At 41.8% G+C, this 21,740-nt stretch overlaps 1 protein-coding gene across 2 annotated transcripts in view; it reads left to right on the plus strand.

The window, feature by feature from the left end:
• Window positions 1-16,649, plus strand: part of MANBA (mannosidase beta) — a 113,348-nt gene extending 96,699 nt beyond the window's left edge. For both annotated transcript variants that reach the window (XM_082837659.1, XM_082837660.1), the window contains 4 exons: window positions 500-644; window positions 10,488-10,630; window positions 11,478-11,735; window positions 14,694-16,649. In XM_082837659.1, coding sequence (XP_082693785.1) covers window positions 500-644; window positions 10,488-10,630; window positions 11,478-11,735; window positions 14,694-14,918 — 771 coding nt within the window. In that variant the 3' untranslated portion in view covers window positions 14,919-16,649. The remainder of the gene's footprint in view (window positions 1-499; window positions 645-10,487; window positions 10,631-11,477; window positions 11,736-14,693) is intronic.
• Window positions 16,650-21,740: the final 5,091 nt, after the last annotated feature.

Genomic DNA, 21,740 nt, shown 5'->3' on the forward strand with positions numbered 1-21,740 from the left:
TTGGTTCCAGATCTAGTATAATGATGGTATATATAATGGTAGTGAAATTCCCAAATTTATTCACGCCTATAATTTTCTCAGATCTAGACAGCCTACCTCAAGCAAAAACACCTGTGTTTTTTTTTTAAATCTTGCAATGGACTGAGCTTCTTTTTTTGAATAATCGTTTTTTTAAGGTTGAAGTGTAGTTGATTTACAATGTTGTAAGTTTCTGGTGTACAGCAACGTGATTCAGTTATACATATATATATATTCTTTTTCATATTTTCCATTATGGTTTATTACAGGATACAGACTATAGTTCCCTGTGCTATACAGTAGGGCCTTGTTGTTTATTCTATATATAGTAGTTTGCATCTGCTAGTCCCAAACTCCCAGTTCAACCCGCCCCCTGCCCCTTGGCAACCACAAGTCTGTTCTCTATATGTGAGTCTGTTTCTGTTTTGCAGATAAGTTCATTTGAAAAACACCTGTGTTGTAATGTTTTCCCCTGAATCAGGTGATGCAGGCCCAGTGTGTCAAAACAGAAACTGAATTCTACCGCCGCAGTCGCAGTGAGATAGTGCATGGAGAAGGGCACACCATGGGAGCGCTTTATTGGCAGTTGAATGACATCTGGCAGGCTCCTTCCTGGTCTTCTCTAGGTAAGTGTTTCAGCGTTCTTTGTGTGAGTGAGAGAAAGCCATACCTGTGGGGAGAGGCACTGAGAGAGCACAGAGCTGGAAGGGTCAGATGAACCCAAGCAGGACTCCAGGGAGAGGAGGCTGTCCAGCCGCTGGTCTCGGAGCTGCGGCCTCCTCTCCCACCTTCACAGTCTTTCCAGGAGCCTTAGAGGCAACCTCACTACGAGTTCTGAGCTGTGCAGTCGCAAAAGCAGGCGAAGGAAGGGAAAGATTCATGCATGAAGATCTCAGCCCTGTGTCTTCTGATTGTTGCTTAGAATTTTGAATTTACTTAAGAGGACTTTCCAGGGCAAAAGGAGATTGACATAAGCACCCCTTCTTCTGTTTAGGAGAATCCAACCACAGGAAAGTTTGGCCCAGCTGAGTGGTAAAATGTCCCTTTCCTGACTCCCCTTCAAGTCCGTCAGGTCATCTTTCTTTTGCCCTTTCTTTTTCTCTTGGGGGAAAGGGAATTGAGTGAGAAATCCAAGTAAGAAGGGTTATCAGGTGAACCTGTCTGTTCAACGAGGAACAGGTGAGATGGCTGACATGGTACTTGGAGTTTGAATTATTTCATCTATTTCGGTGCATTAAAAAGAATTAAGGTGTAATAATGAATGTTGGCCTTCACTAAGAGGTGATTTGAAGCCAAGTTCAGTTAATGATATGAACAGAAGTTTGGGGTCAAAAATGAGGCAAGGCCGTAAAGTAAGGAGGCCATTTTGCTGGGTGAGGCTGTTAACCAAGCTGAGAATGCAGATCGCAGAGTTCCTTCCCCACGTGCTTTGAATCAGTGCTCATCACCGCTGCAGGGAACGGCAGTCTTGATCAGGTTTCCCTGATCAAACTCTTTATCGACACCAACCAGAGAAAAGGGTATTTAAGGAGAGTCAGGGGGTAGATGCTAGGGGAATAGCCTTTCTGGGACGCTTAAACCGGAGAAAGAGATGTTGTTCAGAGACACTTGGAGCCTGACCCTGCTTCCTGTCTGCGGATGCGGCGGTGGTCTTCTGAAGCTGAGCTCGGTTCAAGAAATGGGAGAGCCCAGGCTTTGTAACTCTTCCCGTAAATGACCCTACGTTCTTCGGAAAGGAGTTCAGAGTATGATGGCAGCGTAAGAATTTGTCTGCCTTCTAAACTCTGGGAGGACAGTGCATTCGAGGAGAGGGTCACCACCTCCTGGGGGTGTCGCCGTTTAGGAACTAAGGTATGTATCACTGAGACCTTTTGCTCCAACTGCTGTTCTCTTGAATGTCTTTTGTTTGTGGCCTTGATTGCTGCAACCACGCATTTGAAGTCTTTCTCCTGTAATGGATGCCACACGTGAGAGTGCGTAAGTTATCTCAGGTCCAAGCCATTTTCCATTTATCAGAAAACTTTCCAAATATAAGTTCTAGTTCATTTCATAGATCTAATTGGAAAGGCCTCTCCACCCTTCCCCTCTCATTGTTATTTATTTATTTTTGTTTTTGCGGTACGCGGGCCTCTCACTGTTGCGGCCTCTCCCGTTGCGGAGCACAGGCTCCGGACGCGCAGGCTCAGCGGCCATGGCTCACGGGCCCAGCCGCTCTGCAGCATGTGGGATCTTCCCGGCCCCAGGCACGAACCCGCGTGCCCTGCATCGGCAGGCGGACTCTCAACCACTGCGCCACCGGGGAAGCCCTCTCATTGTTATTTTTAAGGGGAAATACTAAGAGTTGGAATTGAAGTGCTGGAGAGTTGAACTTTTGCAAAACCTAAAGAAATTAGTTGTAGCTGAACCTCAAAACCGTGTTCCTTCATCTCAACAGCTTGCACGGGTGAATTCTAGAAGTGCTCCCCCATTCTCTCTTCCCCTCTCTCCCACCCGCTTTCCCTCATCTTACTCTCTCACCCCCTGCTCTCTCTCTCTCTCCCTCTCACTGTATACCTTTCTCTGAAGCTGTCTGGTGATGCAGTGTTTTGTGGAGAAGGATCTTCTTTCTGAAATAGAGTCATGTTGAAATATTTTTTGGTTTGTGGGTTTAGCATACTAGAGATGCCAACAGGGCACCGGATTCTGCAGGTTCTTGATAGCTTCTAATTGTATTTGAGGAATTGTCATTAACTGTCATGCGTTTGGGTGTTCCCCTCCAGTCTGAACTTACCAGCCATATTTGTGATTGTGGTTGCTTTGTTTCACGCAGAGGATTTTGTGCCTATGGGAAAAGGAGACTTTGAGTTCTAAGTAAGTTTATTTTTTAAAAAAATATTTAATTTATTATTTATCTATTTTTATTGAGGTATAGTTGATCTACAATATTAGTTTCAGGCGTACAATACAGTGATTCAAAATTTTATAGATTATACTCCATTGAAAGTTATTATAGAATATTGGTTATATTCCCTGTGCTCTATAGTATAGCCTTGTAGCTTATTTATTTTATACATAGTCCTTTGTACTTCTTAATCTGCTGTCCCTATGTTGCACTTTGCTCCTTCCCTCTCCCCACGAGTAACCAATAGTTCTCTATATCTGTGAGTCTGTTTCTGTTCTGTTATATTCATCCATTTGTTTCATTTTTTAGACTACACATATAAATGATAACATATAGAGTATTTGTCTTTCTCTGTCTGACTTATTTCACTAAGCATAATACCCCCCAAGTCCATCCATGTGTTGCAAATGGCAAAATTTCATACTTTTGTGGGCAATTAATATTCCATTGCATATATATATATATATATATACCACATCTTCTTTATCCATTCATCTGTTGACACTTAGGTTGCTTCCATATCTTTGCTCTTGTAAATAATGCTGCAGTGAACATTGGGGTGCATGTATCTTTTTGAATTAATGTTTTTATTTTCTTTGGATATATACCCAGGAGTGGAATTGCCAGGTCTTATAGTTCTATTTTTAGTTTTTTTTGAGGCACCTCCATCCTGTTTTCTATAGTGGCCGCATCAATTTACATTACCACCAACACTGTAGGAGGGTTCCCTTTTTCTCCACATCCTTGCCAACAGTTACTCTTTGTGGTCGTTTTGAATATAGTCATTCTGACAGATGTGAGGTGATACCTCATTGCGGTTTTGATTTGCATCCCTGATGATCAACAACATTGAGTATATTTTCATATGCCTGTTGGTCATCTGTATGTCTTATTTCGAAAAATGTCTATTCAGGTCTCCTCCCCATTTTTTTTTTTTTTTTTTTTTTTTTTTGCGGTACGCAGGCCTCTCACTGTTGTGGCCTCTCCCACTGCAGAGCACAGGCTCTGGACACGCAGGCTCAGCGGCCATGGCTTACAGGCCCAGCCGCTTCACAGCATGTGGGATCTTCCTGGACTGGGGCACGAACCCATGTCTCCTGCATCGGCAGGTGGACTCTCAACCACTGTGCCACCAGGGAAGCCCTCCTCCCCATTTTTTGATTGGGTTGTTTGTTTTTTCTGTATTGAGTTGTATGAGCTGTTTATATATTTTTGTATATTAACCTCTTATCGGTCGTATCATTTGCAAATATTTTCTCCCAATCAGTAGGCTGTCTTTTCATTGTGTTTATGGTTTCTTTTGCTGTGCAGAAGCTTTTAAGATTAATTAGATCCATTTGTTTATTTTTGCTTTTGTTTCTTTTGCCTGAGGAGACAGAACCAAAAAAATATTGCTACAATTTATGTCAGAGTATTTTGCCTATGTTTTCCTCTAGGAATTTTATGGTTTCTGGTCTTACATTTAGGTCCTTAATCCAGTTTGAGTTTATTTTTGTAACTGGTGTGAGAAAATGTTCTAATTTCATTCTTTTACATGTAGCTGTCTAGTTTTCCCAGTACCATTCATTGAAGAGTGTGTCTTTTCTCCACTGTATATTCTTGCCTCCTTTGTTGTAGAGTAATTGACCATAAGTGTGTGGGTTTATTTCTGGGTTCACTATTCTGTTCTATATATGTGTCTGTTGATATATGTGTCTGTTTTTGTGCCAGTACCGTACTGTTTTGATGGCTAGCTTTGTAGTACAGTCTGAAGTCTGGGCGCATGATACCTATAGCACTATTCTTCTTTCTCAAGATTGTTTTCACTATTTGGGGTCTTTTGTGTTTCCATACAAATTTTAGAATTATTTGTTCTAGTTCTGTGAAATATGCCATTAGTATTTTGATATGGATTGCACTGAATCTGTAGATTGCCTTGAGTAGTATGGTCATTCTAACAATGTTAGTCCTATCTGTGAACACAGTATCTGTTTCCGTTTGTTTGTGTTGTCTCCAGTTTCTTTCATCAGTGCCTTATAGTTTTCCATGTACACGTATTTTCCCTCCTTAGTTAGATTTATTCCTAGGTATTTTATTCTTTTTGATGTGATGGTAAATGGGATTGTATACTTAATTCCTCTCTTATAGTTTGTTGCTAGTGTATAGAAATGCAACAAATTTCTGTATATTAATTCTGTACCCTTTGACTTTACCAAATTCATTGATGAGCTATAGTAATTTTGGTGCTGTCTTTAGGATTTTCTTTCTTTTTTTTTTTATGTAATGCCTGAAACATTTATATTAACATATTTCCATACAAATAACCCAAAGAAAGTTTAGTAGTAGTTGTTTGTTTGTTTTTTTATACTGCAGGAGGATTTTCTAAGTATAGTATCATGTCATCTGCCAACAGTGACAGTTTTCCTTCTTCCTTTCCAATTTGTATTCTTTTTATTTCGTTTTTTTTGTCTGATTGCTGTGGTTACGACTTCCAATACTATGTTGAATAAAACTGGGAGAGTGGACATCTTTGTCTTGTTCCTGATCTTAGAGGAAGTGCTTTCAGCTTTTCACTGTTGAGTATGATGTGAGCTGTGGGCTTATCATATATGGCCTTTATTATGTTAAGGTATGTTCCCTCCATACCCATCCATTTATGATAAAACATAAATGGATATTGAATTTTGTCAAAAGCTATTTCTGCATTCATTGAGATGATCACATGGTTTTTGCCTGGTTTTGGAATCAGGTTGATGCTGGCCACATGGAATGAGTTCAGAAGCTTCCTTACTCTTCCATTTTCTGGAAAAGTTTGAGGAGGATTGGTATTAATTTTTCTTTGAATGTTTAGTTGAATTTATCAGTGAAGCCATCTGGTCCTGGACTTTTGTTTTCCGGGAGGTCTTTTTGTTAATTTTTTTTAAAAAATTATTTATTTATTTTTGGCTGTGCATGGGCTTTCTCTAGTTGCGGTGAGTGGGAGCTACTTTTTGTTGAGGTGTGTAGGGTTCTCATTGTAGTGGCTTCTCTTGTGGAGCATGGGCTCTAGGTGCACGGACTTCAGTAGTTGTGGCACACGGGTTCAGTAGTTGTGGCTCACGAGCTCTAGGGCGCAGGCTCAGTAGTTGTGGCCCATGGGCTTAGTTGCTTCATGGCATGTGGATTTTCTTGGACCCGGGCTCGAACCTGTGTCCCCTGCTTTGGCAGGTGGATTCTTAACCACTGCACTACCAGGGAAGCCCTTTTGGGAGGTATTTGATTACTGATTCAGTCTCCTTACTAGTAATTGGTCTGAAATAAAAAACAAGATTTTTTATTTCTTCATGATTCAGTCTTGGAAGGTTATATGTTTCTAGGAATTTATCCATTTCTTCTAGCTTGTCCAATTTTTGGTGTGTAGTTGTTCATGGTAGTCTTTTATGATTTTTTGTACTTCTTTGGTATTAGTTGTATTGTCTCTTGTTTCATTTTTTATTTTATTGATTTGAGCCCTCTCTCTTTTGTGGTAAGTCTGGCTAAAGTTTTTTCAGTTTTGTTTATCTTTTCAAAGAACCAGCTCTTGTTTTCAGTGATCTTTTTCTATTTTTTCTATGTCTCTATTTTGTTTATTTCTGCTCTGATCTTTATTTTTTCTTTCCTTCTACCAACTTTGGGTTTTTTTTTTTTGTTTTTTTTTTTTTGCGGTACGTGGGCCTCTCACTGTTGTGGCCTCTCCCGTTGCGGAGCACAGGCTCTGGATGTGCAGGCTCAGCGGCCATGGCTCATGGGCCCAGCCAATCCGCGGCATGTGGGATCCTCCCAGACCGGGGCACGAACCCATGTCCCCTGCATCGGCAGGCGGACTCTCAACCACTGTGCCACCAGGGAAGCCCTTTTTTTCATTTATTTTTTTTTTATTATTATTATTTTTGCAGTACGCGGGCCTCTCACTGCTGTGGCCTCTCCCGTTGCGGAGCACAGGCTCTGGATGTGCAGGCTCAGTGGCCATGGCTCACGGGCCCAGCCGCTCCGTGGCACGCGGGATCCCCCCGGACCGGGGCACGAACCCGTGTCCCCTGCGTCGGCAGGCGGACTCCCAACCACTGCGCCACCAGGGAAGCCCTGTAATGTAATATAATATATATGATTATTTTAAGTCTCTGATCTCTTAATTTCAAACACATTTTAACAACCCTACATCTTTACTCCCCCACCCTCGCCATGATTATTGTTTTTTTTTTAAACTCTTTATTAAATTTGCCACAATATTGCTTCTGTTTTATGTTTCGGCTTTTTGGCTGCAAGTCATGTGGGATCTCAGCTCCCTGACCAGGGATCGAATCCACACCTCCCGCATTGGAAAGTGAAGTCCCAACCACTGGAACGCCAGGGAAGTCCTGATTATTGTTTTTGATATATTTTACATCTTTTTGTTTTGTGTATCCCTTAACTAATTATTGTGGATATAGATGATTTTTGTCTTTTAACCTTCCTGCTAGCTTTGTACATGGTTGATTTACTACCTAATATTTGCCTTTACAAATGAGCTTTTTCCTTTCATAATTTTCATGTTTCTATTTGTAACCTTTTCTTTTTCACTTAGAGAAATACCTTTACCATTTCTTGTAAAGCAGGTTTGGTGGTGCCCAACTCTTAGATTTTGCTTGTCTGTAAAACTTTTGATTCCTCCATCAAATCTGAATGGAAGTCTTGCTGAGTAGAGTATTCTTGTTTGTAGATTTTCCCTTCATCACTTTAAATTTATTCTGCCACTCCCATCTGGCCTGCAGAGCTGCTGAAAAGTCCACTGATGGCGTTATGGGAGTTCCTTTGTATGTAACTTGTTGCTTTTCCCTTTTCAATATTCTTTCTTTAACTTTTGCCATTTTAATTCAGTGTATCTTGGTGTGGACCTCTTTGGGTTGATCTTGTTTGTGTTCCAGGACCTGCATGTCTGTTTCTTTTCCCAGGTTAGGGACGTTTTCAGCCTACTGTGTCCTCAAATATGTTCTCTGCCCCTTTCTCTCTCTCTTCTCCTTCTGAGACCCTATAATGTGAATATTAGTGCACTTGATTTTGTACCAGAGGTCTCTTAAACTGTTCTCTTTTCTTCTTATTCTTTTTTCTGTTCAGCTTCAGTGATTTCCACTACTCTGTCTTCCATCTCCCTGATCCATTCCTCTGTATCATTTCATCTACTGTTGATTTCTTTTAGTGTACTTTTCATTTTAATTGTTGTAGTTTTCGTCTCTGTTTAGTTCTTTATATCTTCTAACTCTTTGTTAAACTTCTCACTGTGTTCCTCCATTCTTCTCCTGCATTCTTTGATCATCTTTATGATCATCACCCTGAACTCTTTCTTAGGTAGATTGCCTATCTCCACTTCACTTAGTTCTTCCTCTGGGGTTTTATCTTCTTCCTTTGTTTGGAACATGTTCCTCTGTTGCCTCATTTTGCCTAACTTGCTCTTTTTTTATTTCTATGTATCTGGTAGGTTGGTAATGTTTCCTGATCTTGGAGAAGTGGCCTTTTGTAAGAGGTACACTGTGCGTCCCAGCAGCTCACTCCCCTCTGGTCATCAGAGCTATACGCTCTAGGGGTGCCCCCTATGTGGGGTGCATGGGTCCTTCTGTGTGGTGGGCTTACTGATGTTGTTGGTCTAGTAGGCATGGCTGGCCTTTGGCCCAATTGGTTTCCAGGCCCTGCCTTGTGTGGACCCTGCCAGCCACTGGTTGGTGGGGCTGGGTCATGAGGCTGCTGGTTGCAGAACCCTGGAGGGTCCCAGGGCTACTGCTGGTTCACTTGTGGGCAGAGCCAGGTTCTGGGGTGGGTGGTTACAGGACTGGGGTTCCTGGATCTAGTGTTGGCCTGATGGTGGGTGGGGCCAGTTCCTGATATGGCTGGCTGCAGGTTCTGGGGTATTCCAAAGCTGATGCTGGCCCATTGGTGAGCGGGGCTGGATCCCAGGGCAGCTGGCTGAGGCATCCAAGGTTTCTCAGAGCTGGTGTTCGTCTGCTGGTGGGTGGGGCCCAGGCCCGGGAGTCCTGGGGCTGGTGCCAATCTGCTGTGTTGGCTGTGTCCAACAAGGTAGGCTGTAGGGCTGCAGTGGTCCTGGGGCTGGTGTCTTCCCATTGGTGGGTGGAGTTGGTGTCCAGGGGATCCTGGAGCCAGTAGGTGAATCTGGGTCCTGGGGCTAGTGCTGGCCCACTGGTGGGCAGAGCTGACTCCTAGCGTCTCTGGCTGCAGGGCCCAGTGTCCCAGAGCTGATTTTGAATTGTTGTTGGGTGAAGCCAAGGCCCAGGATGTTCTGGGGCTAGTGCTGGCTGGCTGGTGGCTGGGGCTGGGTCCCAGCGTTTGTAGCTGCCAGGCCCTGGGGGTCCTGAGGCTAGTGCACACTGTTGTATGGCACTGGGTCTTGGTCCCTCTGGTGGACAGGACCATGTCCTGAGGTGCCTCGGGCTCAGGAGGTCTTAAGGCAGCCTGTCTGCTGGTGGTTGTCCAGCTAATTGCTTGGCCTGAGGCGTTCCAGTACTGGTGTGAACAGGCTGGTGGGTGAGGCTGGGTCCTGGTGCCAATCAGCTGGAGGGAGAATTCCAAAATGGCGCTTGCCAGTGTCTGTGTCTCCAGGGTGAGCTCCAGTTGCTTGCTGCCTCTTTGGCAGACTCTCCAAGATCAGCAAATGAGTCTGACAGGCTCCTTTCAAATGACTGCTTCTGCCCTGGTTCCTGGAGTGTGTGAGATTTCGTGTGAGCCCTTTAAGCGGGGAGTCTCTATTTCCCCCAGCCCTCTGGGACTCCTGAATTTAATCCCTGCAGGTCTTCAAAGCCAAACATTGTTGGGGCTGGGGGCTTGTCTTCCTGGTGCAGGATCCCCGGGCTGGGGAGCCCAATATGGGGCTCAGACCCCTCGTTCCTTGAGGAGTACCTCTGCAGTTGTAATTATTCTTACATTTGTGGGTCACCCACTCCTGGGGTGTGGGTCTTGACTATGTGCAACTCTGCCTCTCCTACCCATCTTGTTGTGGTTCCTTCTTTATACCTTTAGTGGTAGATGATCTTTTCTGCTAGATTTTGGTCTTTCTCATAAATAGTTGCTCTGTAAATAGTTGTGATTTTGGTGTGCTCATGAGAGGAGGTGAGCTCAGGGTCTTCCTACTCCACCATCTTGGCCAGCCTCTACAATAGTATTTTTGCTAAGTAATACTAGCGAAATGAATATTTGTAACAGATGTTCACTGCCAATGCTCCTGACTCCCTTTTTCATGTGTATGTAGGGAAAAGGAACATCGGTACACTGAGCTTCTGGAAGCAGAATTGCATATGAGAAAGTGCTAGCTAGGAATCAGGTCTGGGCTCAAAATACTGCCCGTGGCATGTTTGACTTAACTGCTTGAGCTCCATTTCCTCATTTGAAAAGTGCGATGTTAATGGCTGCCTCGCTCAGATTTGAGGCTGACATGAGGTGGTGTCCAAAAATGGTACTTGCCCTCAACAAACATGGGTTCCCTCCACTGTCCGCTCTCCCTTCAATGCTCAGTGCCCTGAATTATGACAGGTTACACAGCTGGACCCTGTGGATGATGACTCCGACTGCTTGGCCCTTGTTTCCTAACCCAACTGATTACTTTCAGAGTATGGAGGAAAGTGGAAAATGCTTCATTATTTTGCTCGGCGTTTCTTCGCTCCGCTGTTGCCGGTGGGTTTTGAGAATGAAGATGTGTTTTTCATCTACGGTGTGTCAGACCTTCACTCAGACCACAAGGTGATGCTCACTGTAAGTTGCTTGGATTTTTTTTCCCTCTGTGGTAGAGGGCGAAGTTTAGATTTCTTTAGTTATTTGGTTCTATTCTTTTTTGGAAAAAAGAGAGAGGAGTTAATTTGTATCAAAATGTCTCGAGTGCTTGCAGCAGAAAATGAGCTGTTCTTGGAATTGGAAAACCTATATTCAGGGAAAATTTCTATTTATTCTATGACCTTAATGTCTTGGTTCAGTTTCCTCATCTGTAAAATGACACCAGCCTGCCTTCTTAAAGGATTTCTATGGATAATGAATACAGTCATTAGATGACTGTGCATTGTAAACTGTAAAATGCCAGTTAAATCTAAGGTTATTTATAATCATGAGAAGCTGGAAATAGGCTAGACTTTACCAAAAGAACTCATTTAAAACAGTATGTTAAAGTGGAAATCAGTAAGATTATTCAGAATATATATGTGGAAAAATGAACTTGTATTTAAAACAATTTTAGGTAAAAGAAAGGATAGAAACTCAAAGAAGTCTTGGGTGGCTCCAGTTAGGAGGACATTGAGAACTAGTCAAGTCTATGAATTAACTATAATGCGCCAGGTCCTGTGCCTTCCATAAATTGCTTAATTCTCACAACAGCCTGTGGAGTTAGTGCTGTTATTATTCTCATTTTACGTTTGAAGAAATGGATACTTTGAGAAGTTAACTTCTGGGTTACATGACAAGTACTTGGTGGGGCTATGGTTAAACCCAAGTTTCACAGTCTCTTAACCAGTTCTGCTATTCTGACTTTCATCTGTTATTACTCCTATTATTCTCTAAAAAACATAGTAACTAAGAATGTTTGGTTTTTTTCTGTCTTGTTTCTCCCCAGGTGAGAGTCCACACATGGAGTTCCCTGGAGCCCGTGTGCTCTGAGACGACGAAGCCTTTTGTGATGAAAGCAGGGGAGTCTGCTCTTCTCTATGATAAGCCAGTAGCTGAATTATTAAGAGGATGTACAAATTGTACACGACAAAGCTGTGTGGTTTCCTTTTACCTGTCAACTGCCAGGGAGCTCTTGAGCCCAACCAACTATCACTTCCTGTCCTCACCAAAGGAGGCCAAGGGGCTCCACAAGGCAGATATCACTGTAAGCACCACTGGTCTGGGGTCACCGTGGCTTTGTGGAACTGTCCTGCTTTTTTTGCAAAATTTCTCCTTGGTACTGAGCTTACCTGGGACCCGGGGAAGATTGGCCCCTTCCCACTGGAAGCAAAGAGCAAATAATTTTTATTATTTGTATTTGTCAAAGCTTAAGGTTCCTGCCACTCCTGCTGTCCCATCACATCTCCCTAGTCAGGCTGGTGCAGTGGAGGGTGAGGCAGCAGGAGTCATCACCACTGACTGCTCCTCCTGTAGGTTCCAGGCTCTGTCTGTCCTGGGGGCTTTACTGCATCAACCGTGAACTATTATCATCTGCATATACAAGTGAGCAAACCTGTTTGGAGGGACTGAGTAACGTGTTTATAAAGTCCATAGCCAGCAAACAATGGAGCCGGTGGAAGCACTCTTAATTTTCTATTTTTGAGGAGAGTCTATTCATTTAAAACATTTTCACTCTACTCTCTGATTTATTGCTTCCATGTTGCTCAGTCACCAAATCTCTTTATCACTGCCAAGGGAAAAAAAGAGATGATCAGGATAGGATGTGTTGTTATAAAAATTGTGTAGCTAGGGCTTCCCTGGTGGCGCAGTGGTTGAGAGTCCGCCTGCCGATGCAGGGGACACGGGTGCGTGCCCCGGTACGGGAAGATCCCACATGCTGCGGAGCGGCTGGGCCCGTGAGCCATGGCTGCTGAGCCTGCGCGTCCGGAGCCTGTGCTCTGCAACGGGAGAGGCCACAACAGTGAGAGGCACGCGTACCGCAAAAAAAAAAAAAAAAAAAAAAAAAAAAAAATTGTGTAGCTAGGAAATTTGGAATCTGTCTAGTTGATTGAAAACCTTTCCTTCCCTTTCCCCCTCTCCATGTAGTGATTGAAACTTTCTAGAAAAATATTTTCATTCTCTATTTTAATCAATTTTACGTTTGTTTTAGATTTCATTGAAAAGACTTAAGTGAGAGGATTTTTTACATTTGCTTTGGAAATCATATCAAAACTCAGTCCTTGAAATGAAAGCATAACTTCCTTCCCAATTAATAATGAAATATTCCCATAATGAAATCTATCTGTCACAACTGATATAGGGCAAATATGAAGGAAATGACATACATTTACATAGCTTCTTTCCAGAAAAAAAGCACAAAGCTATGTAGTAGACAAATCTGCAGTCTCTAGACAGGATTTCAAAATCTTTCTTTCCTCATCTGGGCCTCCATTACTTTGAGATAACTGGGCTGGGGGAGAGGTAGGACTTCTTCCTTTGCCCTACCTCAGTTGGATTTCAGTGAGACTTTGCCTATCCTAAAGGGATATAATAACAATAATAATAGTAATGATAGTTAACGTTATTGTAGGCTTAATGTAGGCCAGGCGCTTGGATGTACTATCCTTGGGGATGCTGGGGACTGAGTTTTCCTCCCTGTGTCCCTGAAGCCAGAACACAAGCTTGAGCTCTGGGCTCTGCAGTCAGATATGCAGAGATGAGGTTTCCGATCAGAAGAAGGCAACAACGAGAGGGAGCAGGTGCCAGTCCCTTCTGGCCTTGGCCTTGGGACAGAGTAGCTGAGGCTTCCCTGCAGGCTTGGTGGCAGCCAGGGCCAGCCATGTAAACTGTGTGCCTTCATCAGAATAGGTGGGTGGAATGATTTGGGAATTTGACATCTAACTTCAAGCCTGCATCTCTGACCCTCTGAGAGCTACCTAATACATTTTGTTTCTTTTTTGCTTCTACCAAAGTAGAGTTTCTTGTTAATAACTCAGAACCCTGCATGCTGTCTCAGGCTAAGTTATATATAGTAAAAATCGCCCTTGGAAATTCTTTATGTCACACATAACCTATAATGTCAAACCTACGGCGTGGCATGTATGCATGTGGAAGAGTCATGTTTCATGACAGATGCACGGCTGGAATACCAGGTCCTACTCAACTGTGTACTCACAGTGAGAGAGGTTCACAAACCCCCAGCCTCCAGGAAGCATCTCTGCCTCTCTCTCTGCCTGTGCTAAGAGGCTAATGAATGACAAGACTTAAACTGTGCTCTCCTTTGCTGATATTGTGTGGGATTCACACATGTTAAAAGTGCTAATGTAAAGCAACTATACTCCAATAAAAATGAATTTAAAAAAAGGAAAAAAAAATTAAAGTAAGAAAGTTAAGGGTCAGATTACAAAGCTGAGAATTCACATTACAAAGATTTTTTTTCAAATATTTCAAAGTTGGATGGACTTATATCCAAATGAAGAGGAAAATAAATAATTTCATTTAGATGGTTCAGATTAAATAAAACGAATACTTGAAAAATTCTAAATAAGTACAATGTGATAGCTACCTAAGAATGAACGTTAGTAAATCTGTCAAGAGTAATATGAAAAGCAAATTAATTTGAGCTGAATAAAAAAAAGTGCTAATAATGTGACTTTACTGACGATGCAATAAAAGAGGGAGAGCTCTAGTGGTAGAGCTTTTGGAGATGTCCGGCCGGCTGCTGCCTAGATTGCAGGATCTCCTCAGAAGACTAGAAGGTGAGCCCCATGGCTGTGCTCTGCAGCCAGCTCCACATAGATTCTGAGAAAGTCATTTAAAACACCCAGCCCTGGTGCAGAAATGTGCCTCTCTTGGTGAGACCCTGAGAAAAAGGTATAAAGCTGTAAAAGCTACAAAGCCTTGAGATTCGTGTGAAATATTCTCCTTAATAATTGGAGACTACATATTCCCCCCCTCCCCGCCTGGTTTGAGATTACAATTTGGTAATTTTCCACAGCCTTCAATACATTTCCACATAGTTTTTAGCATCTGACACAGTGCATGGAATGTATGACTTTAGCAGCTGCAGAACCAAAGTTGTAGGAAATGCACTCCTTGTTAGCCACATCGATGTTCTGATAGGCGCTGTATATAGAATAGAGCTCTGCCCTCGTCCTTCACTTCATTTATCTTTTTCTTTCAGGCCACCATCTCTCAGCAAGGGGACACATTTGTTTTTCATCTGAAAACCTCAGCTGTTGCTCCCTTTGTTTGGTTGGATGTAGGAAGCATCCCAGGGAGATTCAGTGACAATGGTTTTCTCATGACTGAGGAGACACGGACTGTATTCTTCTACCCTTGGAAACCCACCAATGAGAGTGAATTGGAGCGATCTTTTCATGTGACTTCACTGGCGGATGTTTACTGAGGGAATCCAGGCTGTATTGGCACGAGCTGAAGGCAACCAGGAACAAGTTGAAGAGGCCAGGAAACGCGTCTGCTTGCTGTCAGGTGTCTGCATAACCACTTGGTGAAGAGCTTGTACTAGTGCATTCTCCCAGGGAAGGCTGTGTACTCAGGTGATGTCCTCCTCCAACAAAGCTGTGCCTAGGTGCCGTCCAGTCCGCGCCAGGACTGTGGTTTTAGCCCATTCCCCCCACAGCTTTTGCACCACATGAACCAGTTATAACCCAACTGCCTCTCCAAGCCCCGAAAGGAGGTCTGTCCACGTGCAGCCCTTTAAGGGAATCACAGGTATGTGATTATTGCGGTATCTGTGGAATCAAATGTGGAAGGTCGTGAGGTCATGTAGGCTCTTGTGGTTAGTTTTGAGAAATACCAAATAATTGGAATGAAACTGCTTTGTTGTTATTCCCAGAGGAAATGGAGATTCAAATGTCACAACAGAAAGAGAGTTCTGGGCGGTAGCCATATTGGTTGCTATTGCTGGAAAGTTTGGGGGGTCGATTGTTGTCATTCAGTTACTTTTTGGGTAGGAGTCGTTTTTCCATTTGCAACGTTTTTTTAAAAATATTGTTTTAACAATAATAATTGATTTTTTCAAAGGCCATTAGAGTGATTCTTTGGAAAAAAAGCTCATATTGAAATGGACATCACCATGGTCACTTTGGAAAGTTCCGGGTGTCCTGACATAGGTCACCCATCGTTAGGTATGGCCTTCAGATTTGGTTGAATCCAGTGAGCTTTCCAATTCAAGGCTGTGGTTAGATTTGTACTTGGTGATCCTGGCAGCAAAGTGGTGTTCCCTTTAACTTGAGTTAACTTGAGTTTGAACCATCTTAAAAAACATTGATTCATTATAATTGCTATGAAATCATTCTGCATTATCATGTTTATAAAATCACACTGGTAATGAAGCAAAGAGGGCAAAGTGTTAAGAAGTAGCCAATTTGGGTAAAGGTGTGTAGGAATTTTTTTCTGCTTTTGCGACTTTTCTGTAAGTTTGAAATTATGTTAAAATTTTAAAGTTGTATAAATTGCATTGACAACTTGGTGTTTCATTTGTGGCTTATTTCCTCATTCCATGAACACTCAGTTTTGCCCAGTACCATGCTGAGCATTAATTTCCGTTTAGCTCTGGTCAAGTTTTTAGTCTATTTGATAAACTTGAAGAGTTTGAAGAATCTAATCCAGGATATTTGAAGGGTCTTCTCTAAGAAGAATCAGGTAATTGGTTATAGAGTGGACTGGCAGTGAGAGTTTGGCTTTAGAATCAAGACTAAATAGATAATAGTTTTGGTTTTAAAGCTGAGAATCTTTTGGCCATGGTTCAGAGACTAAAAAGAAAATAAATGCAGCCAACCCAGGCCTCTCCTTCAGTGAGTTCCCTCATTTTATGTGTTATTTCAAAATATATATAACAGGCTTATGAAAGGCTGTGACTTAGGGATGTAACCCAGAAGATTCTTACCTGATAACTATTATATCACTTTCTTGTCACTGTTGCTGGGGGACAGGGAGGACACACCTCTCCATTCACTAGAGCATTTTTCTGTGCTAGGTACCCTGTGAGGTGGGCTTTGAAGTTGATGGGCCAAATTTACTGGGTTGGCCAAACCCAAAAAGTTTGTTTGGGTTTTTCCCTAATTCTGTAACGACCCAATACATTGCAATTCTGCCCTTACTAGCTCTGTAACCTTAATCTAGTTATTTAACTTCTACGTTCCGTTTTCTTGTGGTACAGTGGGAATAATTACGCTCACCTTGTAAGTGTGGGTTTTTTTAAATAATTAATTAATTTATTTGTGGCTGCGTTTGCTCTTCATTGCTGCACGCGGGCTTTCTCTAGTTGCGGCGAGCGGGGACTACTCTTCATTGTGTTGTGCGAGCTTCTCGTTGTGGTGGCCTCTCTTGTTGCGGAGCACAGGCTCTAGGCGCGTGGGCTTCAGTAGTTGTGGCACGTGGGCTCAGTAGTTGTGGTTCGCGAGCTCTAGAGCACCGGCTCAGTAGTGCACAGGTTTTGTTGCTCTGCGGCAAGTGGGATCTTCCCGGACCAGGGATTGAACCCGTGTCCCCTGCACTGGCAGGCGGATTCTTAACCACTGCACCACCAGGGAAGTCCCTGTAAGTGTGCTTTGAAGAATAAATTAAAAATGTGGTTCAAGGACTCGGCCCAGTACTGACACTTAGTGAAGGCTCTGTAAATGGAGGCGCCATTCTGGGGTGTGACCCTCTTGTCTAGAGAGGGCAGGGCTCCCACCCACACTGACCTGAGTCAGAATCCAAGTTCTGAGGCTTATTGGCTGTGTGACCTTGGGCAACCACTTGATCTTCTAGATTTTAGTTTTCTCATCTGTAAAATGGAGATAGTAATCTCTAACCTTCAAAGGTAGTGGTAAAGATTAAACAAATAGGGTCTGGAACAAAATAAATGCTAGTCATACTTTTTTATTTTTTGTGGTATGCCGGCCTCTCACTGTTGTGGCCTCTCCCCTTGCGGAGCACAGGCTCCGGACACGCAGGCTCAGCAGCCATGGCTCACGGGCCCAGCCGCTCCGCGGCATGTGGGATCCTTCCTGGACCGGGGCACGAACCCGTGTCCCCTGCATCGGCAGGCGGACTCTCAACCACTGTGCCACCAGGGAAGCCCTAGTCGTACTTTTATAACATCATTATCACTCAGTACATGAAGCAAGGGTAAAAATGAAGCAAATAAAGGCAGATGCCTTTTTTCTTTCTTTTTTTAAAATTGAAGTATAGCTAATACAATATTGCATTAGTTTCAGGTGTACCGCAAGATGATTCACTTATATATATGTATTTTCAGATTATTTACCACTATAGGTTATTACAGTATATTGAGTATAATTCCTTGTGCTATACAGTAAATCCTTATTGTTTACCTGTCTTACATACAGTAGTGTGTATTTGTTAATCCCATACTCCTACTTTGCCCTCCTCTCTCCTCCTCTTTGGTAACCATAAGTTTGTTTTCTCTGTCTGTGAGTCTGTTCCTGTTTCTTTTTTGTTTGTTTGTTTTTTTAAATATTTTTTGATGTGGACCATTTTTAAAGTCTTTATTGAATTTGTTACAATATTCTGTTTTTTTATGTTTTGGTTTTTTTTGGCCGCAAGGCATGTGGGATCTTAGCTCCCCAACCAAGGATCGAACCCGCACCCCCTGCATTGGAAGGCAAAGTCTTAACCACTGGACCACCAGGGAAGTCCTTCCTGTTTTGTATATAGATTCATTTGCATTACTTTTTAGATTCCACGTGTAGGTAATAGCATATAATATTTATCTTTCTTTGACTTGCTTCACTAAGTGTGATATTCTCTAGGTTCATCCATGTCGCTGTAAATGGCAATATTTCATTTTAAAAAATATTTATTTATTTTTTGGCTGCATCGGGTCTTAGTTGCAGCATGTGGGATCCTTCGTTGAGGCACACGGGCTCTTCGTTGTGGTGTGCAGGCTTCTCTCTAGTTGTGGTGTGTGGACTCGAGTGCGTGGGCTCAGTAGTTCCGGCACGCGGACTCTCTAGTTGTGGTGTGTGTGCTCCAGAGCATGTGGGCTCTGTAGTTGCGGCACGTGGGTTTAGTTGCCCTGCGGCGTGTGGGATCTTAGTTTCCCGACCAGGGATTGAACCAGCGTCCCCTGCATTGCAAGACAGATTCTTAACCACTGGACCACCAGGGAAGTCCCAATATTTCATTTTTTAAGGCTGAGTAATATTCCATTGTATATATGTATATAACACATCTTTTTTTAGTACTATAGACAAGATATCCACTTCAATTTTTATTTTTTTAATTAAAAATTTTTAATTGAATTATAGTTGATTTTTAATGTTGTGTTAGTGTGTGGTATACAGCAATGTGATTCAGTATACCAGCTGGTATACATTAGGACCTTGTTGTTTATCTGTTTTATATATAGTAGTTTGTATCTGCTAGTCCCAAGCTCCTAATTTATCCCTCTCCCACCTTCTTTCCCCTTTGGTAACTACAAGTTTGTTTTCTACATCTGTGAGTCTGTTTCTGTTTTGTAAATAAGTTCATTTGTATCATATTTTGGATCCCACATATAAGTGATATCATAAGGCATTTGTCTTTCTCTGTCTGACTTACTTGACTTAGTATGATAATCTCTAGGCCCATCCATGTTGCTGCAAATGGCATTATTTCATTCTTTTTTATGGTCGAGTAATATTCCACACCCACCCACACACCCACACACCCACACACACACCCACCCACACACACACACACATACACATATACATACCACAACTTCTTTATCCATTCATCTGTCAGTGAACATTAGGTTGCTTCCATGTCTCGACTATTGTAAATAGTGCTGCTGTGAACATTGGGGTGCGTGTATCTTTTCGAATTAGAGTTTTCTCCAGACATATGCCCAGGAGTGGAATTGTTGGATCATATGGTAACTCTATTTTTAGTCTTTTAAGGAACCTCCATAGTGGCTGCACCAACTTACATTCCCACAAATAGTGTAGGAGGGTTCCCTTTTCTCCACACCCTCTCCAGCATTTGTTATTTATAGACTTTTTAGTGATAGCCATTTTGACTGGTGTGAGGTGATACCTCACTGTAGTTTTGATTTGCATTTCTCTAATAATTAGGGATGTGGAGCATCCTTTCATGTGACTTTGGCCATCTGTATGTCTTTTTTGGAAAAATGTCTGTTTAGGTCTTCTCCCTGTTTTTTGATTAGGTTGTTTGTTTTTTGGTATTAAGTTGCATGGACTGTTTATATACTTTGTATATTAACTTCTTTTTTTTTTAACATCTTGATTGGAGTATAATTGCTTTACAATGGTGTGTTAGTTTCTGCTTTATAACAAAGTGAATCAGTTATACATATACATATGTTCCCATATCTCTTCCCTCTTGCGTCTCCCTCCCACTCTCCCTATCGCACCCTCAATTAACTTCTTATTGGTCATATTGTTTGCAACTATTTTCTCCCAGTACGTGGGTTGTTTTTTCATTTTGTTGATGGTTTCCTTTACTGTGCAAGAGCTTTTAAGTTTGACTAGGTTCAATTTGTTTATTTTTGCTTTTATTTCTTTTGCCTTGGGAGATTGAGCTAAGAAAAGATTACTATGAATTACGTCAGAGAAGATTTTGTCTATGTTCTCTTCTAGGAGTTTTATGGTGTCCTGTCTTATATTTAGGTCTTTAAACCATTGTGAGTTTATTTTTGTATATGGTGTGAGGGAGTGTTCTAGTTTAATGGATTTACATGTAGCTGTCCAGCTCTCCAATACCACTTTTTGAAGAGGTTGTCTTTTCTCCATTGACTATCATTGCTCCCTTTGACGTAGGTTAGCTGGCCGTAGGTGCGTGGGTTTATTTCTGGGCTCTCCATTCTGTCCCATTGAGCTGTTTGTCTGTTTTTGTGCCAAATACATGCTGCTTTGATTACTGTGATTTCTGTAGCTTTGTGGTACAGTCTGAAGTCTAGAAGGGTTATGTCTCCAGCTTTATTTTTTTCTTCAGGATTGCTTTGGCAATTCAGGGTCTCTTGTGGTTCCATATCAATTTTAGGATTATTTGTTCTAGTTCTGTGAAAAATGTCATGGGTATTTTGATAGTGATTGCATTAAAGTTTAGATTGCTTTGGGTAGTATGATGCCATTTTAACAGTATTACATTCTTCCAATCCAAGAGCATGGGTTATCTTTCCATTTCTTTAAATCACCATCAGTTTTCTTTATCAGTGTTTTATAGTTTTCAGTGTATAGGTCTTTCACTTTCTTGATTAAGTTTATTCCTAGGTATTTTTTTGACACAATATTAAATGGGATTTCTTTTTTACTTTCTGTTTCTAATATTACATTATTAGTGTAAAGACATGCAACAGATTTCTGTATATTAATCTTGTATCCTGCTACCTTGATGAATTCATTTATTAGTTCTAATAGTTTTTGTGTGGAGACTTTAAGGTTCTCTATATAGAGTGTCATGTCATCTACAAATAGTGACAGTTTTATTACCTCTTCCCTTCCAATTTGGAAGCCTTTTATTTCTTGTCTGATTGCTGCGGCTAGGACTTCCAATATTTTTTTGAATAGTAGTGGTGAGAGTAGGTATCCTTATCTTGTTCCTGAAGTTAATGGGAAGGTTTTCAGCTTTTCACTGTTAAGTATTATGTTGGCTCTGAGGTTATTGTAAATGGCTTTTATTATGTTGAGATTTGTTCCCTCTGTATCCACTTTGATGAGAGTTTTTATCATGAATGGATGTTGAATTTTGTCAAATGCTTTTTCTATGTCTATTGAGATGATCATATGATTTTTGTCTCTTGTTAATGTGGTATATCACATTGATTTGCATATGTTGAACCATCCTTGTGACCCTGGAATGAATCCAACTTGATAGTGGTGTATGATCCTTTTTATGTATTGTTGGATTCAGTTTCCTAATATTTTGTGGAGGATTTTTGCATCTATATTCATCAAAGATATTGGCTGTAATTTTCTTTTTTGTAATGTCTTTGGTTTTGGTATCATGGCAATGGTAGCTTCATAGAATGAATTTGGGAGTGTTCCCTCCTCTTCAAATCTCTGAAACAGTTTGAGCGGGATAGGTATAAGTTTTTCTTTCTATGTTTGGTAGAATATCCCAGTGAAGCTGTCTGGTCCTGGACTTTTGTTTGGAGGGAGTTTTTTTGTTTGTTTATTTTTTGGTTTTTGTTTGTTTGTTTTTTTTAAATTACAGAGTCTATTTCACTTCTAGTGATCGGTCTGTTCAAATTATCTGT

Source organism: Leucopleurus acutus (genome assembly GCF_964270905.1).
Source record: "Leucopleurus acutus genome assembly, chromosome: 4".
Taxonomy (NCBI): Eukaryota; Metazoa; Chordata; class Mammalia; order Artiodactyla; family Delphinidae; genus Leucopleurus; species Leucopleurus acutus.